We start from the raw sequence: 20,655 nt of genomic DNA, 5'->3' as shown, positions 1-20,655 counted from the left end.
CCCCCTGCCCCCTTCCCCCCCCCGTCTCATAACTCCCCGTCTGCTGGTAAAACATTAATGTCCTGCCACCGAATCGACCTGATAAATGAAGCCATGGATGGCCATTGTTCCGATACTTAACCGTACCCGTACTCGTACTCGGCTTAGCGATTTCAATTATCGGCCATGTAGAGCGGGGCGTGGCAGGCAATGGGCGGAGAACGGGCGACCGCCGATTAGCACGTGCCGCTCGTTCCGAGGCAGAGGTCGAGGCGAAGGTCGAGGCGGAGGCTGGGCCGGGAAACCGAACTGTCGATGGCCACGTGACCCAAAGCGATACCGGGGGCACAGTATCTCGTATCCGAAGATAAACATAATTATGCAATGCAGCAAGGGGGGGAAGAGGTGCAGGGAGGGGGGCTTTAGCCAATCTGATAACACGCAACGAGATTTGTCATCATCAAACAAAGTGGGCGTGAAAATTGCGGATGAAGCCGCCCCAGGAAGGCAGGAAGGATGCTTCGGGATGTACGAATGCTGGGATACACGATGTAGGGCTTCCGGAGCGGATGCAATCATGTCTTCGATGGCGTGTGCGCGAAATATCCATTGTTTGCCTTTCCCAGGACCTGCACCAGTGGCAGGACCCCCGGCCAGAAATACACGCGAATAATTGCCAGCGCAAGAGCAGGACAATAAAGATGCTCGTGGGCTAAGGACATTATGGCATTGATATAGCTGTGGCATATGCCACATCTCCTATCAGAGTGTGGGGGGGATAACTATTTTCGATTCTCGATTCTGGCCGCGTCTCTGGGCCTCAACACATTCCACTTTGTCTCTGACTTTGACTTTGCCTCTGTCTCAGCTTCTGGTTTTGGATCCTTGCCTCTGTCTCTGACCAGCACGTAGCAGCAGGCATACCCTTTCTGAGGGGTATACTAGATCCACTGAAGAAGGTATTTACTTTGTAACATAACCTCCATATTCCGCAACTCGGACCTTCTTTTAGGGTATCCAAGTCTTTGGACTCCCGAAACTATACTTTTCCTGCTGGTTGCCTAGCAGTACTTTTGGCATTAAAATTTCATTTGTCTGCTGGCCACTTGGCATGCGAGTCGGGCACTCGCCGAGGCCCGTCCGACGCCAGGATACTAATCATAGACTAGCGCCATGCATCATCATCATCATCCTCCAGCTCCTACATCCTGGAGGATGTATCCTTCAACCTCTGTCCAGCGCGCACATCCTCATCAAGCTGATTGCGAAAAATCACTGGAGAAATCAGGCAGAGTTCGTGATGACATTTCTATGGTTAAGTGGATCCTGGAATGGTTTCCATTCCCGACCTCTGACTGACACTCACAAGAGCACATTTTTCGGCACTTTTTGGCACCATTTTTGTCTTTTTTTTTGTGTGCGTGTGAAAAAAACATTGAAAATCAATTTTGTAATCAAAAGGTTTGTCTCCGTTGAGGGAGGTTGAAGTGAAGTCAACCCCCTCCCCCAGACACAAAAAAAAGTGTCACATTATATACTTGATTATGTATTCGAAATATCTGTACAAAATTTGATTTGGATTTGGCTGCGTATTCTTTCCGTTCAGCTGTTTCAATTATTCATATTTTTCACAGTTCCCCGGGGATCCAGACATTAATGGAAAAAGCCAAGAAAAATCCAAAACCAAATGAACCACATGACCTCGATGGAGCATTTCCCCTTCCTCTCTCTCTCTCTCTGGCTTTCTGATTGGCAGAGAATTACTCTCAGATCTAAAGTCTGACGAACAGCGGAATTATCGAGAAATAGTTGCACATAAATCAGCCGAAAACTAAAGACAATTTTTATACTTTATCCAGGAACTTCGGGCCTTGTCCTGTCTTGGCCAATGGGGGCGTACTTTTGTCCCTGGTCGGCTGTCAAACATAATCACCTTGCCCACATCCTTGTCTCTCCGTCCTGTTCTGGGCTGCCCCACGAATCTATTCTCAAAGGAAATTTATGTTTTTTTTTTTTGTCTGTGTGTGAATGAAATATTTTATTTTTGCTGCCAGTTTTTTAACACATTTTGTAATTTCAACACGTTGCCACGTACCGCAAAAGTTTATTCCGCAACGAGTGTCGTGTCCAAAACACGGACACGGCCACGGCCACGGCCACGGACTCCGTCCCCAACTCCGATTCCGATTCCGTTGATTCCGGACTCGGACTCGGACTCAACTTCGGAGACAAATGATTAATGGTTCTCGGGCTGGACGCTGCCAAATAATAAATCGTACCCAATCGACTGGGGAATATTTTTCCCGAGTAGGCGGCCAGAAATTTCGCTCTGTCACCATTTGCGGAAAAGGTTTTTTGCTTTTCCTCCCCACTTTTTTTGTTTCTTATTCAATTTTTGTTCTTTTTCTCCTGCCACAAAAACAAAAACGTGTGCGAAATTCAAAAATATTTATGTACTTTTGAGCGGTCAAAGCGAAACAAATGGCAGCAAATTTTTGGGATTTGTATGAGATTAATGTAAATCCATTGAATTGAATTTTGTGGATGGTTTTTTTTACCAGATGTATGCCGTTCGATAAGCGTTTGGTAAACCCTATTAATGGAAGCGACGGATAGCCGATGAATGCCTCTAAAGGTTGTGGAACGGCTGGCTAAGAGTTTCGGAAGATTTAGTAGATTCTCGAACCGATTTGTCAAAGATTTAACACTTAATAACCATTAAAATTGCAATCTCAACAGGTCTTTCGGCTAATTGCCGGAAGGATTTCCTGGAATATATATACAGATATATATATACATCTGTAATTTTATAAGCAAGCAAACAAAAATATCATTGGAAAACCAGTTTTGAAACTCTAACGGAACGTGTTGAACGGCTCGGGTTTGTCCGAGCCGAAGATCTATTTCAAATTCATCTAATATTATAATTAGAAGACGCAATTCGGAAAGTGAGATGTTAATAAAGCCCCTACATGATAGTTTTATGCAAAATACCGAATCATTCCCCGATTATTTCGAGTGTATCCAATGTTTGCTGAATAGCACTGTGGCCCCACTTACATATGGAGCTTGTGGCGTCGTCTCTTTAATCAGGTTATTGCCCCAAAGCCAGAAGCACAAGCAGAAGCAGAAGTGTTGGCCAAACCACGGACCCACGAATCGGGTCAGTGGCAAGATCGAGCGGAAAGACAGTTGAGTGAAGGGGAGGGGGGGAAAGTGGGGTGGCACGGCACTTGGCCACGAACAACAGCCGGCCGTTCATAGGGAGCCAAATAACGCGAAATACAAATAATACGAAAACAAACAGAACAGAAAACATTTCCAGTTTCTGGCTTCCACAGTTCGCGGGCTTTGCTGGCTTTTTCGTGTCTTATAATCATTAGGTTTAGGGGAATTTATTTTGGAACCCAGATGAGAGCGAGAGAGAGCTAAAGCTTATGAATCATTCGGTCTAACTTTATTTTTATGACTTTGAGACGCGACTTAAGAGATCTCTTAAGTTTTATCCGTAATTACGTTTGCGTTCTTTATTGTTTATTGTTCATTCAATGTTTTTTTGTTTTCTTGGTTTCTGCTGTATTTTCTTGGCTCTTCTGGTTGTTTGACAGCTTCCGCCTGCCTCTCCTCCTTCTCTACCTTTGATGATCATGATTATGATGATTCGCACTACGTCAGCGCTAAAAAATTTCCATATAAAAGCGCTGCGGTGTGGGCCCGCGGTTTAGTCGATTTGGAACTTTTTACGCGTTCGCTGCCTAAGTCTTTTGTTCATTTCTGTGAGTGTGGCTTTCCCATAGATATATATATATATATATCTGTAGTACCTGATTTGCTAATTGTGCGTGTGTTTGGTTACAGATCCACCATGAAATACGCCTTGATTGCTCTCGCCCTCTGTGTGGCCTCAGCGGCTGCTGCCTCTTCCGGTGAGTGCAAGTCCCCCTGTCCCCCTCTCTAACTCTGACTGTGCAATTACATCATCGGAGCGACTACGGATAGTCAAGGCTGTTGTTAAACGATTATCATGTATATTATTATTTAATTTAATTAGCAAGTCTTTGGGGGTAAACCGGGTATGTTAATCCGTTAGCCCGAAAACCCATCGAAAATCCATTAAAAATATCAATTTTAAAACTTGTTCTGTGAAATTCGGTTTTTGCGAGAATGTTTGTCGAAACTTTCCACATAGTAATTCCGGAATTATGAATAGTCAAGCGGAATTAGAGATTTCAAACAAGTTTTGGATCATAGTTTCAGATACAACTTTCACAAAGCAAAAACAACCCTTTGGGATCCCCCCTTTAATATCTGGAGTAGCTATAATAATCTCCCGATCTTCTCCCACAGCTGGACAGTTCGTGCCCCGCGCCTTCTTCACTCTGGACTCCCAGGGCCGCCAGTCGGACGTGCATCCCGTCAGTGCCCGTCTGCTGAGGCGTCTGCGTCGCGACGTCTACAGCTCTTCGTCCTCGTCTTCGTCGTCGTCCTCCTCCTCGTCCGGCAACGGCGGCAGCATCACCTTCGCCTCCCACTCCATTCAAAATCCCGATGGTTCCGGACACATCGGCACCTCCTACACCCAGCAGGCGGCTCCAGCTTCCCTGTAGGTTCACCAACGTCCCCCCCACTACTTGGAATATTGATTCTATTGAGATTTTGTTCTTTTCCAGGGGCGTGAACCTCGAGAACCGTTTCGGCGAGGATTCGGCATCTGGTGCCTACAATCCCTCGTATGCCGGATATGGCAGCACCACCGGCTCCCAGCAGTCGTACGGCAGCATCGTGCCCGCAACCCAAATCCAGCAGACCATCAGCACCTTCGACGCCTCTGGCAACCAGAAGGTGACTACCGTCCAGGGAGCCACCGACCACACTGGCGTCCTCAATGTGAAGAAGACGGAGATCCAGTATCCCGCCAACTAAGGGGAGTCCTAAATCCAGGATATATGCACATATATTCGAGTTTTAACTGAAGAGAGAGGAAAACCGAGGTACTCCGCGGAGTAAAGATGAATAAAGTAAAGTAATATAAAAATAAAGTAAATCATTCATTTATCGAATATTTGTAGTCGTCTTGGACCGAATTTAGCCTTAAAGTAGTTGTTACCAATCTTAGGAGTCTAGAGAATATGCATCGAATGTATCGGTATTACAAATTATTATAAAGTTGAATGACTGAATCTACAATTGCCTTGCAAATTCTCATAGGCCTTAGGATATGGAGCCAGAAAACCAAATGCCCACAAAAGAGATCGCATGCGAGACAAAACGCCTTTCTTTGGATCCGGAAATGGTATAAATATACTTGTGTTGTTCAGTTTGTGGCAGTGAAAGTATCATTTGTGATAGCTCCCAAACGGGACTTTAACGAGACTCTTGTGATATCTTTTTTCGAGACTTTTGCGATATCTTTGGGAGACTTTTGCGAGATTGTTTTGTTTGTTGTTTTTTTGCTGGGGTTTTCTGTCTCCCCATCTCTCTCTCCCTTTTTTCCCTTTTTGGGTGTGTGTGTTGGGGGTCAATTAATTGATTCCAAGTGGATGCCCTGCCACGCCCTCAGCCAGTGTCAAAAGCTTATTCATTGCGGTGGCTGCATGTGCTCTCTTTTTACTCGTTTTGCACACTTTAGATGATTGCATCCCACATGCATGCCACACATGCCACACACTGCACAACGTGCGTTCTGCCCAACATCCTGCCGATCCTTCTTCTGCCCTTTCGTGCTTAATCTCGCAGCAAAAACAACAAGAGGCGACGGGGGGAGTGGGCGTGGGAGTGGGGGAGAGGCAAAAGCGCAGCCAGCGCCTGCTGCTCCGCTGAGCACAAACAATTGCCTGTGGGCGGTGCTGGGGCTGCCTGAGTGTTAGGGGGCGTGTTAGGCAGTGTTGGTAAAGGCTTTTAGCGTATTAGTTCAACGAAGCGGAATTTCATGCCTGCTGGATGCTGCACTGCCTCCAAAGGCAACGCTTTTAGCGATGATTAAAAACTATTCAATTACAACAACACCACCAAAAACTACAACAAACTCCTGTAGATGACAAAAACTATAAATTGGATGACATCTTTAATCAAAAGGGATATGCCGCACAAGATGGATTAAGCGAGGAGCAGGGAGGAGTGGGGTGGGGGAGTGTGAGTCCGGACAAGATATGAATATGGGATTTGCTTGGGGAATTGCTCAAATCTCAACAGGTGCACGCACTTTCCAGCAACACACACGCCCCCACATTTCCCCCACACGACCCGCCCGCGCTGTCAACGGCCTTTGCCGCATGCAAATGCTGAAAAGTTTTGTGGCAACACACAACAGAGCGAGAGAGAGAGAGAGAGAGAGAGAGGGAGAGAGAGTGGCAGACCGAGTAAGACAGCGAGTGGCAGGCAGCTTCTGAAAAGTTCTTAATTATTATAATTAATTACTTTGATCTCTGACTGCGGCCTTCTCTGCTCGCTGCTATTAATTTACTTGATTATGTTGAGGTTTTTCCAAGCAACTCATGCATCCTGGATGCTCCCCACCCGCCCCGACTCTGATTAAAATGTATCTCACATAATTGAGAAAGTGTAATGAATTTACTCGCGGCACCCGGCAGCAGGAGCAACTTTTCCTGACTGTGATAGATTTTCATTAAAGTGGCACTCGTTCGCATGTGGCAAAAGGATGCGCTGTGGCTGTCAGGGAAAGAGGATATTTACAACGAGGGCTCCCTTTAGCTATAAACATGAGTTGCTTTTTAAGCAAAAACATTTTTCACATTTGCTGTCAACATTCCATATTTTTTTGTACTTTTTTAATGACTCTTAGACAAGTTTATTTATTCGAAGTTCATGGTCTTTATTTTCAATTCGATGAATTAATCATAGATCTTTCCTAATCACATATGCAATGTCTTTAAATACGAAGATTTAATCATTTCCCACTTAAAGCTTTTTCTTTCGTCAACTTGATCAACTTTGAATAAACTTTCGTCAAGCTTTGAGCAATTCTAAGTCGAAGCTTTCTGTTTTGCCTATAGTAGCTTTCGCTAGCCTCAATGAGGCGGGGCTTTTCTGTGAGAGCAACTAAATGAAAGCTTCATCCGACAAAGGGAGTGGGAGAGACCAGAACATGCCTCCAGTTCGCGTGATCTGAATAATCGATGAAACGGTACTGCCAACAAAAAAAAGAACACAGCAAAAAGCAGGCCACTTCTGCTTCCCCCCTTTGATCAGGCAGAGAGAGAGACAGAGAGAAGAACAGCAGCAATCACTGATTGATTGGGAGTCAAGCGGGAGACAGGAGACAGAAGACAACATGCGGCTTCGCATTGTCATCGGCATGGGGCGCAACAAATTAAGCGTCTTGTGTGGTCGTCATCAGCGGAACGCGGCAACATCAGCAGCAGCAGTAGCAGCAGCAGCATTGCGGTAGATCGACGCCACCTGGTCAGAGTAGGCCCCAAACTGAGCTCCAACTGCAGCCCCAGCACCGAGTCCGAGTCCGAGTCCAACTCCGGAGAGTGACCACCGCCGGCGATGCCTAAATTCAGTTGGACACGAGCGCCAATGCAGCGATCAAGTGACATTTTATTGTCGGCAAACGCTGGACGGCTGTTTTTGCTGGTGCCTCTGTTTCTGGTGCTTCTACCCTGTACTTTTAGAGCGCAAGGGTATATGGGATTACCTAGAAACAGGTACAAACAGCTGCTCCTAGGAATTAAGTTACCTCCCAATTATCCCAATAATTTAATCAATTTGAATCATTTAGTTTATCCCGTAGATTACTTTCGATCATTGGATATCCTCTAGTCGATGCCCTCAATGGCAGCGTTCTCATTTGTGGCTGCTGCTTTAGCTATTTAGAGGCATGAAAGAAGCGACAGAAACTGAGCCTGCGGCCGAGACCTGAAATTGGCTCTGAATCTGGCTCTCAGGAGTCCTCACTTGGATAATTGACAAGAATTAATTCATTCCATTGATCGGTGAGCGTTGAAATGTCGCAAATTTAATTATTGAAGTCGCGCTGCCAGTCCAATCAGCCTCCGAGACTGTGGGTGGGCGCGCGGATGCCAATAGAGAGCGGCTTAAGCGGCTATTTCCATTCCATTCCTTATCCCCCCCTTCCGCTGGCCGGAGGACAGTCCAGCAGTCGTTCATTCCCTGGCCTTTAAGTAAAACAAACAAGATGACAAAAAGGAGTACGAATGGATTGAAGCGGGGAGGAGTGCAGTTCAGGTGGAGTGCCGCCAAACGAGAACCAAACAAAACGAAAATGTTTCCTGACAAATTTCTGCCATTTCAGCTGGAGCCACGAGATGGATGCCCTGCCTGCCTGTAAAAAAAGCTAAAAAAAGAGAAGGAAATTCAACGATTTGTGCAGTCATCGGAAGCGGAAGCAGCAGCAGCAGCAGCAGCAGCACTGACAGAGGCACATCCTCTCTCCATCCTGATGAGCTAGTGACGAGGACGACAGCCAGTCCAGTCCTTTGGAGTGGATGAAAAAGAGCAGAGTGGAGGCGAACGAAGGACTAAAGTGGTGGGGATTGTCGCTCTTACTGTTGACTTAAATCGTTTAGGTAAAGTTAAACAACTTGTTCCGTTAATTGTTAAACAATGCCCAGGCAGCAGTGTCTCCTCAGTTCTGCACTCCTCTCCACTCTCCACTGGACATTCGGCAGAATGGGCTCTGCTCTGGGAATAATTGATGGGAAAACTGAAAGCCCGCAAAAGCGATGGAAACGACGCGAATGATGGAAAGTGCAGATGAAAAAAAACCCGCTTTAAGATGTGAGGAAACGGAAACAGAGATTTCAGATTTACCTGCATTTTGGGCGATAACTTTAAGGCTGATACCAGGTCAAATCAGAAGAATCTTTCTTGGTATTAGACAGTGAAATATTCTATTATTTTGACTAGGACTCCATTCCATCTCATTCCTTATTTAACCTTTTCTTTCAACAAGTATAATTTTCATAAATAATCTCATTAAATGTTGTTAACTTAGTTTTTCTGGAAACTTTTGGGCTCTTGAAATATAATTGATGTTGCTAATGAACCTTTTTTCATACAATATGTGCACTTTTCCGACATTTCCGTTTGTTACTCTTTTCCCTTTCAACCGAGTGGATGGGTGGGCTGAGTGCGATGTTTCAATGGAAAAAGGGTGAAAATGCTGCCGAAAAGTAATGGAAATAACAAGAGGAACAACCAGCAGCAATGGCATCTCCATATGCAGAAGTAGATTTCCGTTGCGTGTCCCTTGGGGATACATACATGCTTCCCTTCCATGCCACCAGCCTGACCTCTCGCCCCCCCAATGGTTTGACAAAAAGGACAAAAATACATACGCATATGGAGGATAAATCTAAATTTCAAGTTCAGTTCTGTCATTTTGCCGCATGTGGCTGAAGATTGATAATCCTATTGATGTTTAAGTCGTGCAATAATGGGGATAAGAAATTCGATATGATATTTGAATTGTTTAGCCAAAAATGGGGGAGCAAATCTGCCTTAAACATGGCTTACAGCTTTTCTTCAAAAAGGATTTACAAAAAGTGTAGTCCAGGGCTTTTATCCTTCTTGAATTTTTGTAATTTTGGTCCCAGTCTTAGGGTATGGAATACCCACTAATGGGATTTGCATATTATTTTCAAAAGTTTGATAGTTAATTTAATAATTATAATACTAAATATTCTTGAATGTCATGCTTAAAATAATGTTGTTTAACAAACCTATAAATCTATGAATTTCAACATTTCACATTTGAAAAGCAGAACAAACTAAGCGCCCGCCAGTCGGTAAAGCAGTTTGTACTAACCTTTCGCCGCTCTCTTCGGTCTGTGCCTTTCTCTTTGCCAATGGGAATTTCTCTTAGCCATTTTTATTGGTGACTTGCCCATCGACAGACAAAGAGAACGAACAGAACACAAGAGACATTTAGGAATTAATACAGCACACGGGAATACGGGAAAAAAGAAAATAAATGTTATATAAAATGTACCCACAGCTGCGTAGAGCCCCTGAAAAATCATGTAAATTTCCTGAAGCATCGAAAGATCTTTCCCGGTCTAAATTATGGACACGTTTCCCACTTCAAATTTGTGGGGAAAAAAATAAAATTTATTGCGGCAAAAAGGAGAACAAAATTAAAATGCATTACAAACAATTTGTTCTCGATGAAATCTGAGGGGGGTGGGGTGGGGCAAGGGGAGGGTTGTGGCAGTCTGGGGGAATACGTATAGTAAGCAATGCATATTAAATTTTACATTTTTTGTACGCTTTTTTTCTGTCTTTCGGTGCCGTTCTGGCAATTAAACTCCCAGTGAATTTTCCACATTTTGAACAAAAACAATATATATAATAATACAAGAAAAAAAAATAGAAGAGAAATTTGCATTGTTTGCATATTTAATAAAGCTAATCAAACACGTCGCGCCCTCGCCAAACCCATCGGACGACTCCCGACCCTGATCTAGAGGCTGACTCCGTGTCCGTCCGGGCGTTCCCTATACGGACGATCCCTCCCCTTTTCTGTTTCTGTTTTGGTGAGGGTTTGCGCTTGCCCTGACAGCATCCTTCACATAATTTATTGGCCGGTACTCAAGGACGCGCAAACGAATAAAATACAAAAAAAAAAAAAAAAAAAAAAAAAAACAAACAACAAACGAATATCAAACAAAACTGTGAAAAACTCAGCGGGAAACCGCCGACGGAAGTCAAACTAATTTGTTGTCATTTTTATGCGACAAAAACGAAAACAATAAAACGACAAAAACAAATTGTTAGAAAGGAGGGGAGAACAGATCCCTGCAGCTGCCATGAAAACTGATGAATTATTGATTAAGTTAATGTTTCAACGATACGATACGAAACACAAATCGGAACAAATTTATAGATTATACACACATTAAATAGGGATCTCTAAGGAACTCGTTTTGGTAAGGATCGATTTTGTATAACTTTCGCATTTATTGATAATTTATTGTTCAATTTGATTTTACATAGTGAAGATGTTATGGCAGAACAGAGAAGTAGGTGTATTCGACCTTATAAAGTATATATTTAGGTTCCTAATATATCCGTTTATAACTGATAACATCAGATTGCTGCATAAACGATCCATTGGTTTTGTCTTTGAAAATAATATAATGATAGAATATATAAAATACAAAAAAAAAAAAAAAAAACAAAAACAAACAACAAACGAATATCAAACAAAAATCAAACGTCGCTTCTAGCTCTTGCTTAAGCCGGTTGTGTTTTTTTTCTTGCTCCCGCATTCTCCGCCCTTTGCCTAAATATCATACAACATTGTTGTGTCTTTGTTTTGATTTATTATCGCATCTCTTTAATTTGATTCTACTTTGTGTTAACCACCAGTGTTTTGTTTGTAAACAAGTGTTTAATATAAATTCAATATTGCAACGTAACACATCGGCCTCGTGCAGGCAATTTGTTATTGTTTTTTGCCCAGTCTGCTTTTCGTTATCGCTTCTTCGGTGCATACAATTGTGCATGAGTTCCTTCTCAAAGATTCGAACTCGAATCCAAGAATTACCGAACATGCTCCAAAAAACTGATGTACTATTTTTCCATGCACTATCAGAACGTTCGCAGTTTGCTGGGAAAGTTGCGTCAAATTCATACTAATAGCGCGTCCTTTGATTTCGATGCCATCGCGTTTACCGAAACCTGGCTTAACTCCTCTGTCAATGATCATGAAATTTTCATTGATAGTTACACTATTTATAGAATTTATAGACCGCCCATCTTTTGCAGGTGGGGTTCTGATTGCAGTTAAATCTGTTTTCTCCTCTGAGTTATTCCCATTCAATAACATTCATGGAATTGAATTTGTTGCAGTCAAAGTTCGTGTTGGCTCCGCATTTTTCTATTTAACCTGCTCTTACATTCCTCCCAGGTCTGATGCTGAGCTTTACTTACACCACCTCTCAGCAATTAATAATCTTGTTTCTGCATTAGGGTGCAATGATCGAATTATTGTCATGGGGGACTTTAACCTCCCATTTCTTTCTTGGCTGCCTTGTAATGACGCTAACCTGTTGTTTCCCAATTGCCATAATGACTTTATCAATGGGCTAACGGATATTTCCCTTGTCCAAATTAATGCCGTTAAAAACATTAGGGACAGACTTCTTGACCTCGTTTTTGTTAACGATGGTTCTCTTGCTACGGTATCTAGAGCAAGCCCAATATCTCTCCCTGAAGATCCTTACCATCCAACTTTGTTGGTAACACTGGAGTGTACACAATCTGGTGGTGCTGACAGTTCCATGGCTCCTTGTCACATAAAGTGTTTTCGCAAAACAAACTTTATTGATTTAGATCTACATCTCTCGCGTGTTGATTGGTCGTTTCTTTATTCATTACCGAACATAGATGCAACTGTTAACTCGTTTTATAGTTCTATTTACTCCGCCCTTAATACGTTTGTTCCAGATATCACTGTACCTGTATCGTCCAAGCCTCCCTGGTTCTCCAAGTATTTGTCATACTTAAAAAATAATAAATCCCGGCTCTATAAAAAGTACCAGAAGTCGGGCTCCACGTTGGCCTTAGCTCTATACTCCTCCGCTCGCTCTCTGTTCCTTGCCGTCAATAGTCAGTGTTATAATCATTACCTTTCACAATGTAGTAGTAACTTTCGTAGTGATCCTAAAAAATTCTATTCGTTCGTTAATTCTAAGCGCAAGTCAAACGTTTTTCCTCCGTCCCTTCATTACCAGAACAAAACAGAAGCTTCTGCTGTTGGTATTGCAAATTTATTCGCTAACTTTTTCCAAACAACGTACTCGTCTCATATTTACAACGCATCCACTCCGTATCCGTACCAGCTACCTCAAGCTAACAGCATTTTTCTGCCCTTTTTCGAGGAAAGCGTTGTTCTGGAAGGTTTGTCATCTATGGACATATCGTTTTCTGCGGGTCCAGATAAGGTACCAAGTTGCATCTTAAAACACTGTGCCCAGTCCCTTTGCAAACCCTTGACCTTTCTCTTCAACCTCTCCTTGGAACAGTCTTGTCTCCCAGTAATTTGGAATGAGTCCTACATCATTCCGCTTCACAAAAAAGGTTCAAGATCAAACATTGAAAACTATCGTGGTATCGCAAAGCTTTCCGCCATCCCGAAGCTTCTTGAGTTCCTGGTCACCCGGCAACTGCAACATCTTTGTTGCAGCTTGATATCTCCGTCGCAACACGGTTTTTTCAGACATCGTTCAACATCGACTAACCTTCTTGAGTTTTCTAACCTAATCCACCGTGGTTTTCAAATTGGTTTGCAGACGGATGTAGTTTTTACGGACTTCAGCAAGGCATTCGATTCTGTGAACCATGCTCTGCTTATTCAAAAGCTCTCTTTATTAGGGTTCCCAGCGAATCTTCTTGAATGGATTTTGTCCTATCTCTCTAACCGTACTCAACGTGTTTTGTTTTCTAACGTGTTGTCAAATACTGTTAATGTTACTTCAGGTGTGCCACAGGGAAGTCATCTGGGCCCGCTTCTGTTTATTTTATTTGTGAACGACCTTCCTCAAGTTATAACATACTCTACTACACTAATGTATGCTGATGATGTCAAAATCTGTCTTTCTTACTCTGATTGGTATTTGCACACACGCCTTCAACTTGATCTAAGTGAACTACTATTGTGGTGTTCAACTAATCTTCTTTTTCTGAACCTTTCCAAATGCAAACTTATGACATTTTACCGTCGCGCTCCTCATTTTGTCTCATATGTTCTAGGAAATCATGTCCTTGAGCGAATTTCGAGTTCAAATGACCTCGGAGTCCTTTTTGGTCATAAGATGTGTTTCAACACCCATATAGCTGCAACTGTAAATAAAGCTAAGGGTGTTTTAGCGTTCATCAAGCGTTGGTCCAAGGAGTTTGACGACCCGTACGTTATGAAACAACTGTACATCTCGTTAGTACGTCCTATATTGGAGTATTGTTCTTGTGTGTGGAGCCCGCAGTATAAAGAGCAGCAGGCTGTTATTGAATCCGTGCAAAAGCAATTTTTAATTTTTGCCCTTCGGAACTTTAACTGGGACTCGGGTAGAATCTTGCCACCCTACCGGTCTAGGCTAAATCTTATTGACCTGCCGTCGTTGCACCATCGCAGAATATGCAATGGCGTAATGTTCGTGCACAAGCTCCTTCTTGGGACTGTTGACTCCCAAACTCTCTTGGGTCAGATTGACTTGGCCGTTCCATCCAGACCTACCCGTACTTTTAGGCCTATCCGTCTACCCATATGTAGGTCTAATTATGCTGATCATGAACCTTTTAGGGTTTTATGCCATAATTATAACTCCCTCTGTCAAACGCTATCCCCTGAACTGTCTCTTAAGCTAATTGCATGCAATATTTATAATCATTTAAATTTAGCTAACTTTTAACTTATCTTTTTCCGCCTTTAGTAACTAAGCACCATTATTAACAGATAATTTGTTAATTTAATAAATAAATAAAAAAAATATCCTTCCAAAGTTCCAAGCAAAGATTGATTCAAACGGAATTCATTCAGGGTTCGATATATTGATCAAATCAAGCTAAAAAATGGCAGCTTTTCAGAGTCCATACCTTTGATTATTCAAATGTTAAATTCTATAAGATATATCTTTAATAATAATTATTCTTTAGGCCAACCGATCTCACTTACTAGATTTAACCTCCGGCTAAACGCTAACCTTTGCGGCTCCCTCGTTGGCTTCAGACCTTCAGGACATCCCATCCCAATGCCGATGCTTATCATAATCACAGGAAATCGGTTGTAAAGGAAAAAACAACACACAGCAAATACGATTACTTGCAACAAATGGCGGCGACCGCAGCAGCGGAAGTCAACAACTGCTTGTTGTTTAATTAACGATTGTACAGAGAGGAAGGGGGGGGCAGCAGACATTTTCGAGTGTCAACTAACAATTTTGTGGGCAGCCTTTGGCGGGTTTCAAAGGATATCCGCGCATATGGACTGAAATTGATGATGTGAGCAAGTGGCACGTAATCAATTTACTTGCAGCGCACTCCGCCACACTTGCCTCATTTCGAATGCGAATTTAAGATGGCATTGTCCTGCGACCCACCACCATACCATCCACTTTAGGGGGTGGATGGGCCTTCCCTGCCTCATTAGGATAGCCGCCGCTGGCTGCTGTAACAGTATATCCTCAACATATGTGCACCAAGGACCAGGATGTTCGGAATCCAATTGGTGCGCATTGATAGCACTGAATGGGATCCGAATGTAACCTTTAGGACATTGAATTGTATTCGAATCGGATTAGAGTTAAGTTTTTTCGTGCGGTTAAAATGAGTGTGTGAATCGAAAAGATACATACATACTACTTGTATCATATTACCAGCTTAAAGCGAATGGATTTGAGAGCCTTTTGCATATACAAATGCTCCTTGAAGAGATTGAAAAAGGGCAGAGTACACAGAAACACAGCACACCCATGAATTGAACAAGATTTCACGTTGATTAAAAGTCTGTAAAGAGGGTTTTTAATACTTCTCATATTTATTCTTCCCGAATTCTTGGTAGCCTACTTTTAAAGTTAATTTTTAACGTCTTGGGTTCTCCGATTTAGAATATGTTCCGTTTTGTTGATAGACTTGTTGCTATTTTAAGGATAATTTTAAAATTGCACTCTCAAAAAAGCTGTCGACCAATCGACATTTTTTTGTCGCGAAGAAACACTTTAAAATAAATATAATATATTATATTTTTGGGAGATTTTGGCTTAAATGTTTCCTTTTTCTGGGTGTGTGGATAGTGCTTTTAACCCGTGGAGATGGTTCCATTTTAAGTATTGGGATCCTCCAATTGTGGATTTCTACATCTGTGGATTTTTTACATCTTAAGCTCGCCAAAAACCTCTTGGTTAAGTTAATGGTTGTATCAAAATTCTGAAATTCCCCTCAGAGCAGACCTGTGTGGGTTGGGATGCCACATCCCACCCACATGTGGGACATTCGTTTTATTTTTTGTTGATTTACCCCGTGCTCTCTGTCCCCGTGTCTTATTTACAGCGACTTTGGGTCGCATCGAGTCGCCCCTTTTATGTTCCTAATGTCGCATAAACAGTGCTTAATAATGCACTAACCTTGGAAGCATCACATCGCCACTAACCGTGTAAAGCGTGGCCAAAAAATGTTCCCCCCTCCCCACGCCCCACACGGGGTCGGGCTCGTTCGTCGACAGGGATTAATATTTAATTCGTGTGCGTTTCCCAGGTTGTATTATGTGTATTCTGTATTTTAGGGAAAATTTAATGGCTGACAGAGGGCTCTGGCAAAAGGCTTGGGCAAACAGCACGCTCTCCTTCGTCCTCGGGTTATCATCAGTCTTCATATATGTATGGTGGATGCATGGGTTGGGCTGGGATGGGGGGGATGATTGGGTATGTCTTCCTTCTCCTTTTGTCTTCAGCGAAATTTGAAACGCACGGGGCTGTGGGGAGACCTTTGGGATCATCGCGATGTTTACCTGGAGCACTCACTCGCGTTTTTGAGGCTATTGAAATATTCCGTTTGACCCGAAAACAAACACACACTCTCTCCATAGTCGTACATGTGTGTGGGGGGTGGGGGCAAGTCCCGAAAAGAAAGCCAAGTCGAAGCTTGTTTGCCCCTGCCACTGCCCCTGCCCCTGCCCCTGACCTGTCTATAAATTTCCTGCTGTTTACAGCATTTGCTCAAAGAAGAAGATGCCTCTGACTCTGACTCCTGGTCGTCTCTCTGTTAATCACTGTTTTCATTATTTCTGCCCGACTTTTGCTGATTCGCACAATCGGCAGCGATTATCACGCCGTCGAATGGGTGGAGGGGAAGTCCTACCCCCAGAGTGCAATTAGCAGCAGGGGAAACTATAAAATTTCAGTGTTTGTCTTGCCAGATACTTTCGCCCAGATACGGGATGCTCCGGGATGCTCCGGGATGCTCCGGGATGCGGTTAACGGTACGCCGTTGGGCCATATACCCGTGTTTGTGGTGGGGGGGGGGGGGGGGGGGGGGGGGGAGGAAAACAAAAGCAGGGCCCTGCTACACCACATGGAAGGCAATTTCTGTGTACGCATAATTGGCGTTCTGTGGCTTCTCCCACACCTAAGCCTCCGCCCGCTGCTGGAGCACCAAAATTAGCCTGGCAGCGGGGAAAGGACACGTGGTAGTAAAAGGTGGTATGCCGAAATGCGTTGTATTTTCTAGTCTAGTCTTCACTGCATATCGAACTGGGAGGAACGAATCAGGCCATGAACATTCGGTTGATAGAACTCCTCGACGACAGCATCGGTCAGGTGATGCAGCCGGTCGTCCAGCTCCAGCCACTCCTTCTCCTCGGGCAGGGCGCAGATCTCGGTGTAGTAGCGCAGCTTGTGGTCGCGACTGGTGCTGCGCAGACTGACCACGAAGCCGTTGGTGAAGGTGAACGTGATCATCTGCTCGCTGGGAACCATCGGCAGTCGCGCCTTGCGGTCCGCATAGGCGGTGTCCAGGCCCTTGGTCAGATCCCGGACGTACACCACCTCGAAGGCGCCATCGAGGATGCACTTGGGATAGGTGCCCGGCAGGTCCTCGTCAAAGTTGCGCAGCCGCTCGAAGATCTGCTCAATCAGCTCCGGATCCTCGCAGGTGTAGTACGAGGAGAGCGTCGCATGGTAGCCGTACGTGTCGTAGATCTCGCGCAGCTTCTCGATGAGCGTCAGGCTGCGGGTGGTCCGCAGGTGGCAGGCCATCGTGGCCAGATGCGTGGCCGCCGTGATTCCATCCTTGTCCGCCACATTCATGCCAAACATGAAGCCCAGAGGCTCCTCGAAGGCGAAGAGCACCGTCCGGCCAGCGGCCTGCAGCTCCAGCGCCTTGTTACCCATCCACTTGAAGCCCGTCAGCGTCTCCACGTGCGTGAATCCCTCCGCTCGGGCAATGGCCCCCACAATCCTGGAGCTGACCATGCTCGAGAGCATGATGCAGTTGCTCACGTCCGGCTTGGACGTGCGCGCCCGATAGTTTTCCAGGGCCCACCAGGCGAGCAGGGCTCCCAGCTCGTTGCCCGTGAAAATCTTCCAGCGACCCTTGGGATCCAGCTCGGCAGCGGCCAGGCGATCGGCGTCCGGATCGTTGGCTAGGATCACGGTGCAGTGCTCCGACTCGGCCTTCTTGATGGCCATCAGCAGAGCCTCCCTACCCTCTGCCAGGGATCGGAGAGTTCTGTGATTCGATATACATATATGCAGTGGAATGTCTGTGACTCACCTTCTGGATTGGGATAGATAAGGGTGTGGAACTCCGGATCGGGATCCTTTTGCTCCGGCACGGGGATGAGCGGCTTGAGGCGCGCCTGGTAGAAGGCCTCCCGCATGAAGGAGTAGCCCACGCCGTGCATCGGCGTGTAGATGAACCGCAGTTGGCTGCACTCGTTCGTCTCCAGGTGGACGGGCGGCAGGAGCTTCTTCAGCATCTCATAGTACATCGGATAGATCTGGCGGTAGGGGTCCTCGACCAGCGGGCTCTCCGTCAGAATGCAGAGATCCCACGAGGAGGGCTTCGGCTCCAGGTTGGCCATAATGGCATCGTAGATCTTCTTGTCGTGGGGCGGCAGTATCTGGGCCCCATTGGCGGCGTACACCTTGAATCCATTGTCCTCCTTGGGGTTGTGCGAAGCCGTCACCATCACGCCCGCCAGGCACTTGAGCGCCGAAACGGTGAAGGGTATGAAGGGGGTCGGCGTCATGCGATTGAACAGATACACCTTGTAGCCGCTGTTGAGGAACACCGCCGACGTCAGCTGGGCGAAACGCTTGCTGTTGTACCGCCCATCGTAGCCGATGACCACGCCCTGCGTCTCCCGCTTCTGGATGCTCGGATAGCTGTCGGTGAGGTATGCGGCCAGTCCCTGGGCGGTCTGGATGATCACCAGATCGTTGATGGAATCGAATCCGGCTCGCATCCCGCCCCTCAATCCCGCCGTGCCGAAGGGTATGCGATTGCAGAGGCGAACCCGCAGAGCCTGCCAGTCCTGGTCGTGCACCGCCTCGATCACCTGGTCCAGAGTGGCCTCGTTGCGGTCCCACAACACCCAGTTCTTGATCTGATTATCGAGATCCTCCTGGCCGGACAGCTCCAGCGACTTGAGCACCTCCGCGGGCGTCTTTGGGGTCTTCTTGGTGGACATTTTCTAGGGCCAAATCGATGATCCAATGATCACTGTTTACTATGAACAATTTTGTTTTCTGTGTGTTTTTTGTCGGATGTGTGTGACTGGTAACCCCTGGCCTACCCATCCCTAGGATTTGCATGCTGTTGCTCCCTTCGAACGATTGAAAATTTATGCCCAAACTCATTGCGATTTACGAGCCCCCAGAGGGGGGCCAGAGTCCGGAGACCAGAGACCAGAGACCATGGCTAAGCTCCACATCAACCGCAAATTGATCCATTGGCAATTTGATTTGGCCAGGCCATTGGATTTATAGCCTCTTGCGGATGCCAGTGGAAAAAAACAAAAGTTTAGGACGAGAGGCAAAGACTGTCCACATCAAAATTTATATATATGTATATATAGATTATTTGATGAACTGTTTCGCTCACTCTACCGGTCTTTGCCCTTTCTTTATAGCAGCATTAACATGATTTCAATTTGTCATCAATTATGCAAAGCGAGTCTACGAGCCCAACCTCTTCTCTCCTTCAATGTGCATTTGGCACTGCGTCCATTGGTGTGGGTAATTTGCAGAACAGTAATTGGGTTACCCATGCAACATGCAACATTCATCAGACGGAGGGGGGCGGGGACGAAGGCTTCTTCCATTGTCTGGCCTCTGTTCTCTGGCAGTGCCATATGCCATGTTCGGCTGTGCCTCATGTCAATTGCATTCTAAACATTCAACGGCAGTGCTTTCAGCTCCACAGCAGACAGGAGACCAGAAGCCTCATCGGCATGCATTCGCATTTGGAATCCGTAGTGGCAGCATTAGTTAGGACCTCACACACACACACATCCACTCACACATTGGAAGTGCATTTCGCGTCAAATTGTCAGAGTGTTAATTAAAAATGGACACTTGAATAGGCAGGAGCAGGAGGCCGCCTCCTCACATGCACACATCCAGCTACTCGGCGGTTGTGGTAATTGTCCTGCACAACCAGGCCCCCACACCCCCCTCTCTCATGCCTCGTCCATAATCCTCCTGTGGCAATGGAGATGAGAGAAGCTGTTTGCCTATAGAGGCAGAACTCATTGTTCAACAGTGGACGCCGGCATAAGGAAAGAGCCTTTCAAGTTTTAATGCCAAAATGTAGAAGCTCCGTAGTGAACACTTTTTTGGTTCAAACTCCTTTCAGAAAAAGTACGATACACTCAGAGAAAATTGGCAAGCACAACACAGCCATATTTAAATGAAATATTCGGCTATAAAATAGTGAAATTAAATAGAAATCGACCGACCCATATTTAATTTAATTTTAAAAAAGCTTTAATATATTAAATTTTTACAAAACATATTAAATCTTAAAATACAAATATTTAATTGAAATATGAAATATATTTTAGTTAATCTAATACACGAAAATTTCGTCTCACGGTGCTTGTGTTTCTTTTCCTCCCAAATGGTGCGGAAATGGATGGTATATATTTAGTACGTATGCGAATAGGCTATGAAGTATTCTTCACCTTCCAACCAC

General features: G+C 44.9%; 2 protein-coding genes across 2 annotated transcripts; one reads left to right on the top strand and one right to left on the bottom strand.

Moving 5' to 3' along the window:
- Positions 1 to 3,658: 3,658 nt before the first annotated feature.
- Positions 3,659 to 5,022, top strand: LOC108158288 (extracellular glycosidase CRH11). Its single transcript, XM_017290525.2, has 4 exons — positions 3,659 to 3,755; positions 3,838 to 3,905; positions 4,327 to 4,582; positions 4,650 to 5,022. The coding sequence occupies exons 2-4, from the start codon at positions 3,845 to 3,847 to the stop codon at positions 4,900 to 4,902; spliced, it is 570 nt and encodes a 189-aa protein (XP_017146014.1). The 5' UTR covers positions 3,659 to 3,755; positions 3,838 to 3,844; the 3' UTR covers positions 4,903 to 5,022.
- A 12,135-nt stretch (positions 5,023 to 17,157) lies between these two features.
- Positions 17,158 to 19,246, bottom strand: LOC108160963 (phosphoglucomutase-2). The gene is made up of 2 exons (XM_017295258.2): positions 18,232 to 19,246; positions 17,158 to 18,166 (listed from the first exon to the last, which is right to left on the bottom strand). Exons 1-2 carry the CDS (start codon positions 19,148 to 19,150, stop codon positions 17,196 to 17,198), a joined length of 1,890 nt encoding a protein of 629 aa, XP_017150747.1. The 5' UTR covers positions 19,151 to 19,246; the 3' UTR covers positions 17,158 to 17,195.
- Between the last annotated feature and the right edge of the window lie 1,409 nt (positions 19,247 to 20,655).

This window comes from Drosophila miranda, chromosome 3, assembly GCF_003369915.1.
Source record: "Drosophila miranda strain MSH22 chromosome 3, D.miranda_PacBio2.1, whole genome shotgun sequence".
NCBI lineage: Eukaryota > Metazoa > Arthropoda > Insecta > Diptera > Drosophilidae > Drosophila > Drosophila miranda.
The sequence above is the reverse complement of the archived record's forward strand: the minus strand, read 5'-3'. Positions and strand labels throughout refer to the sequence as shown.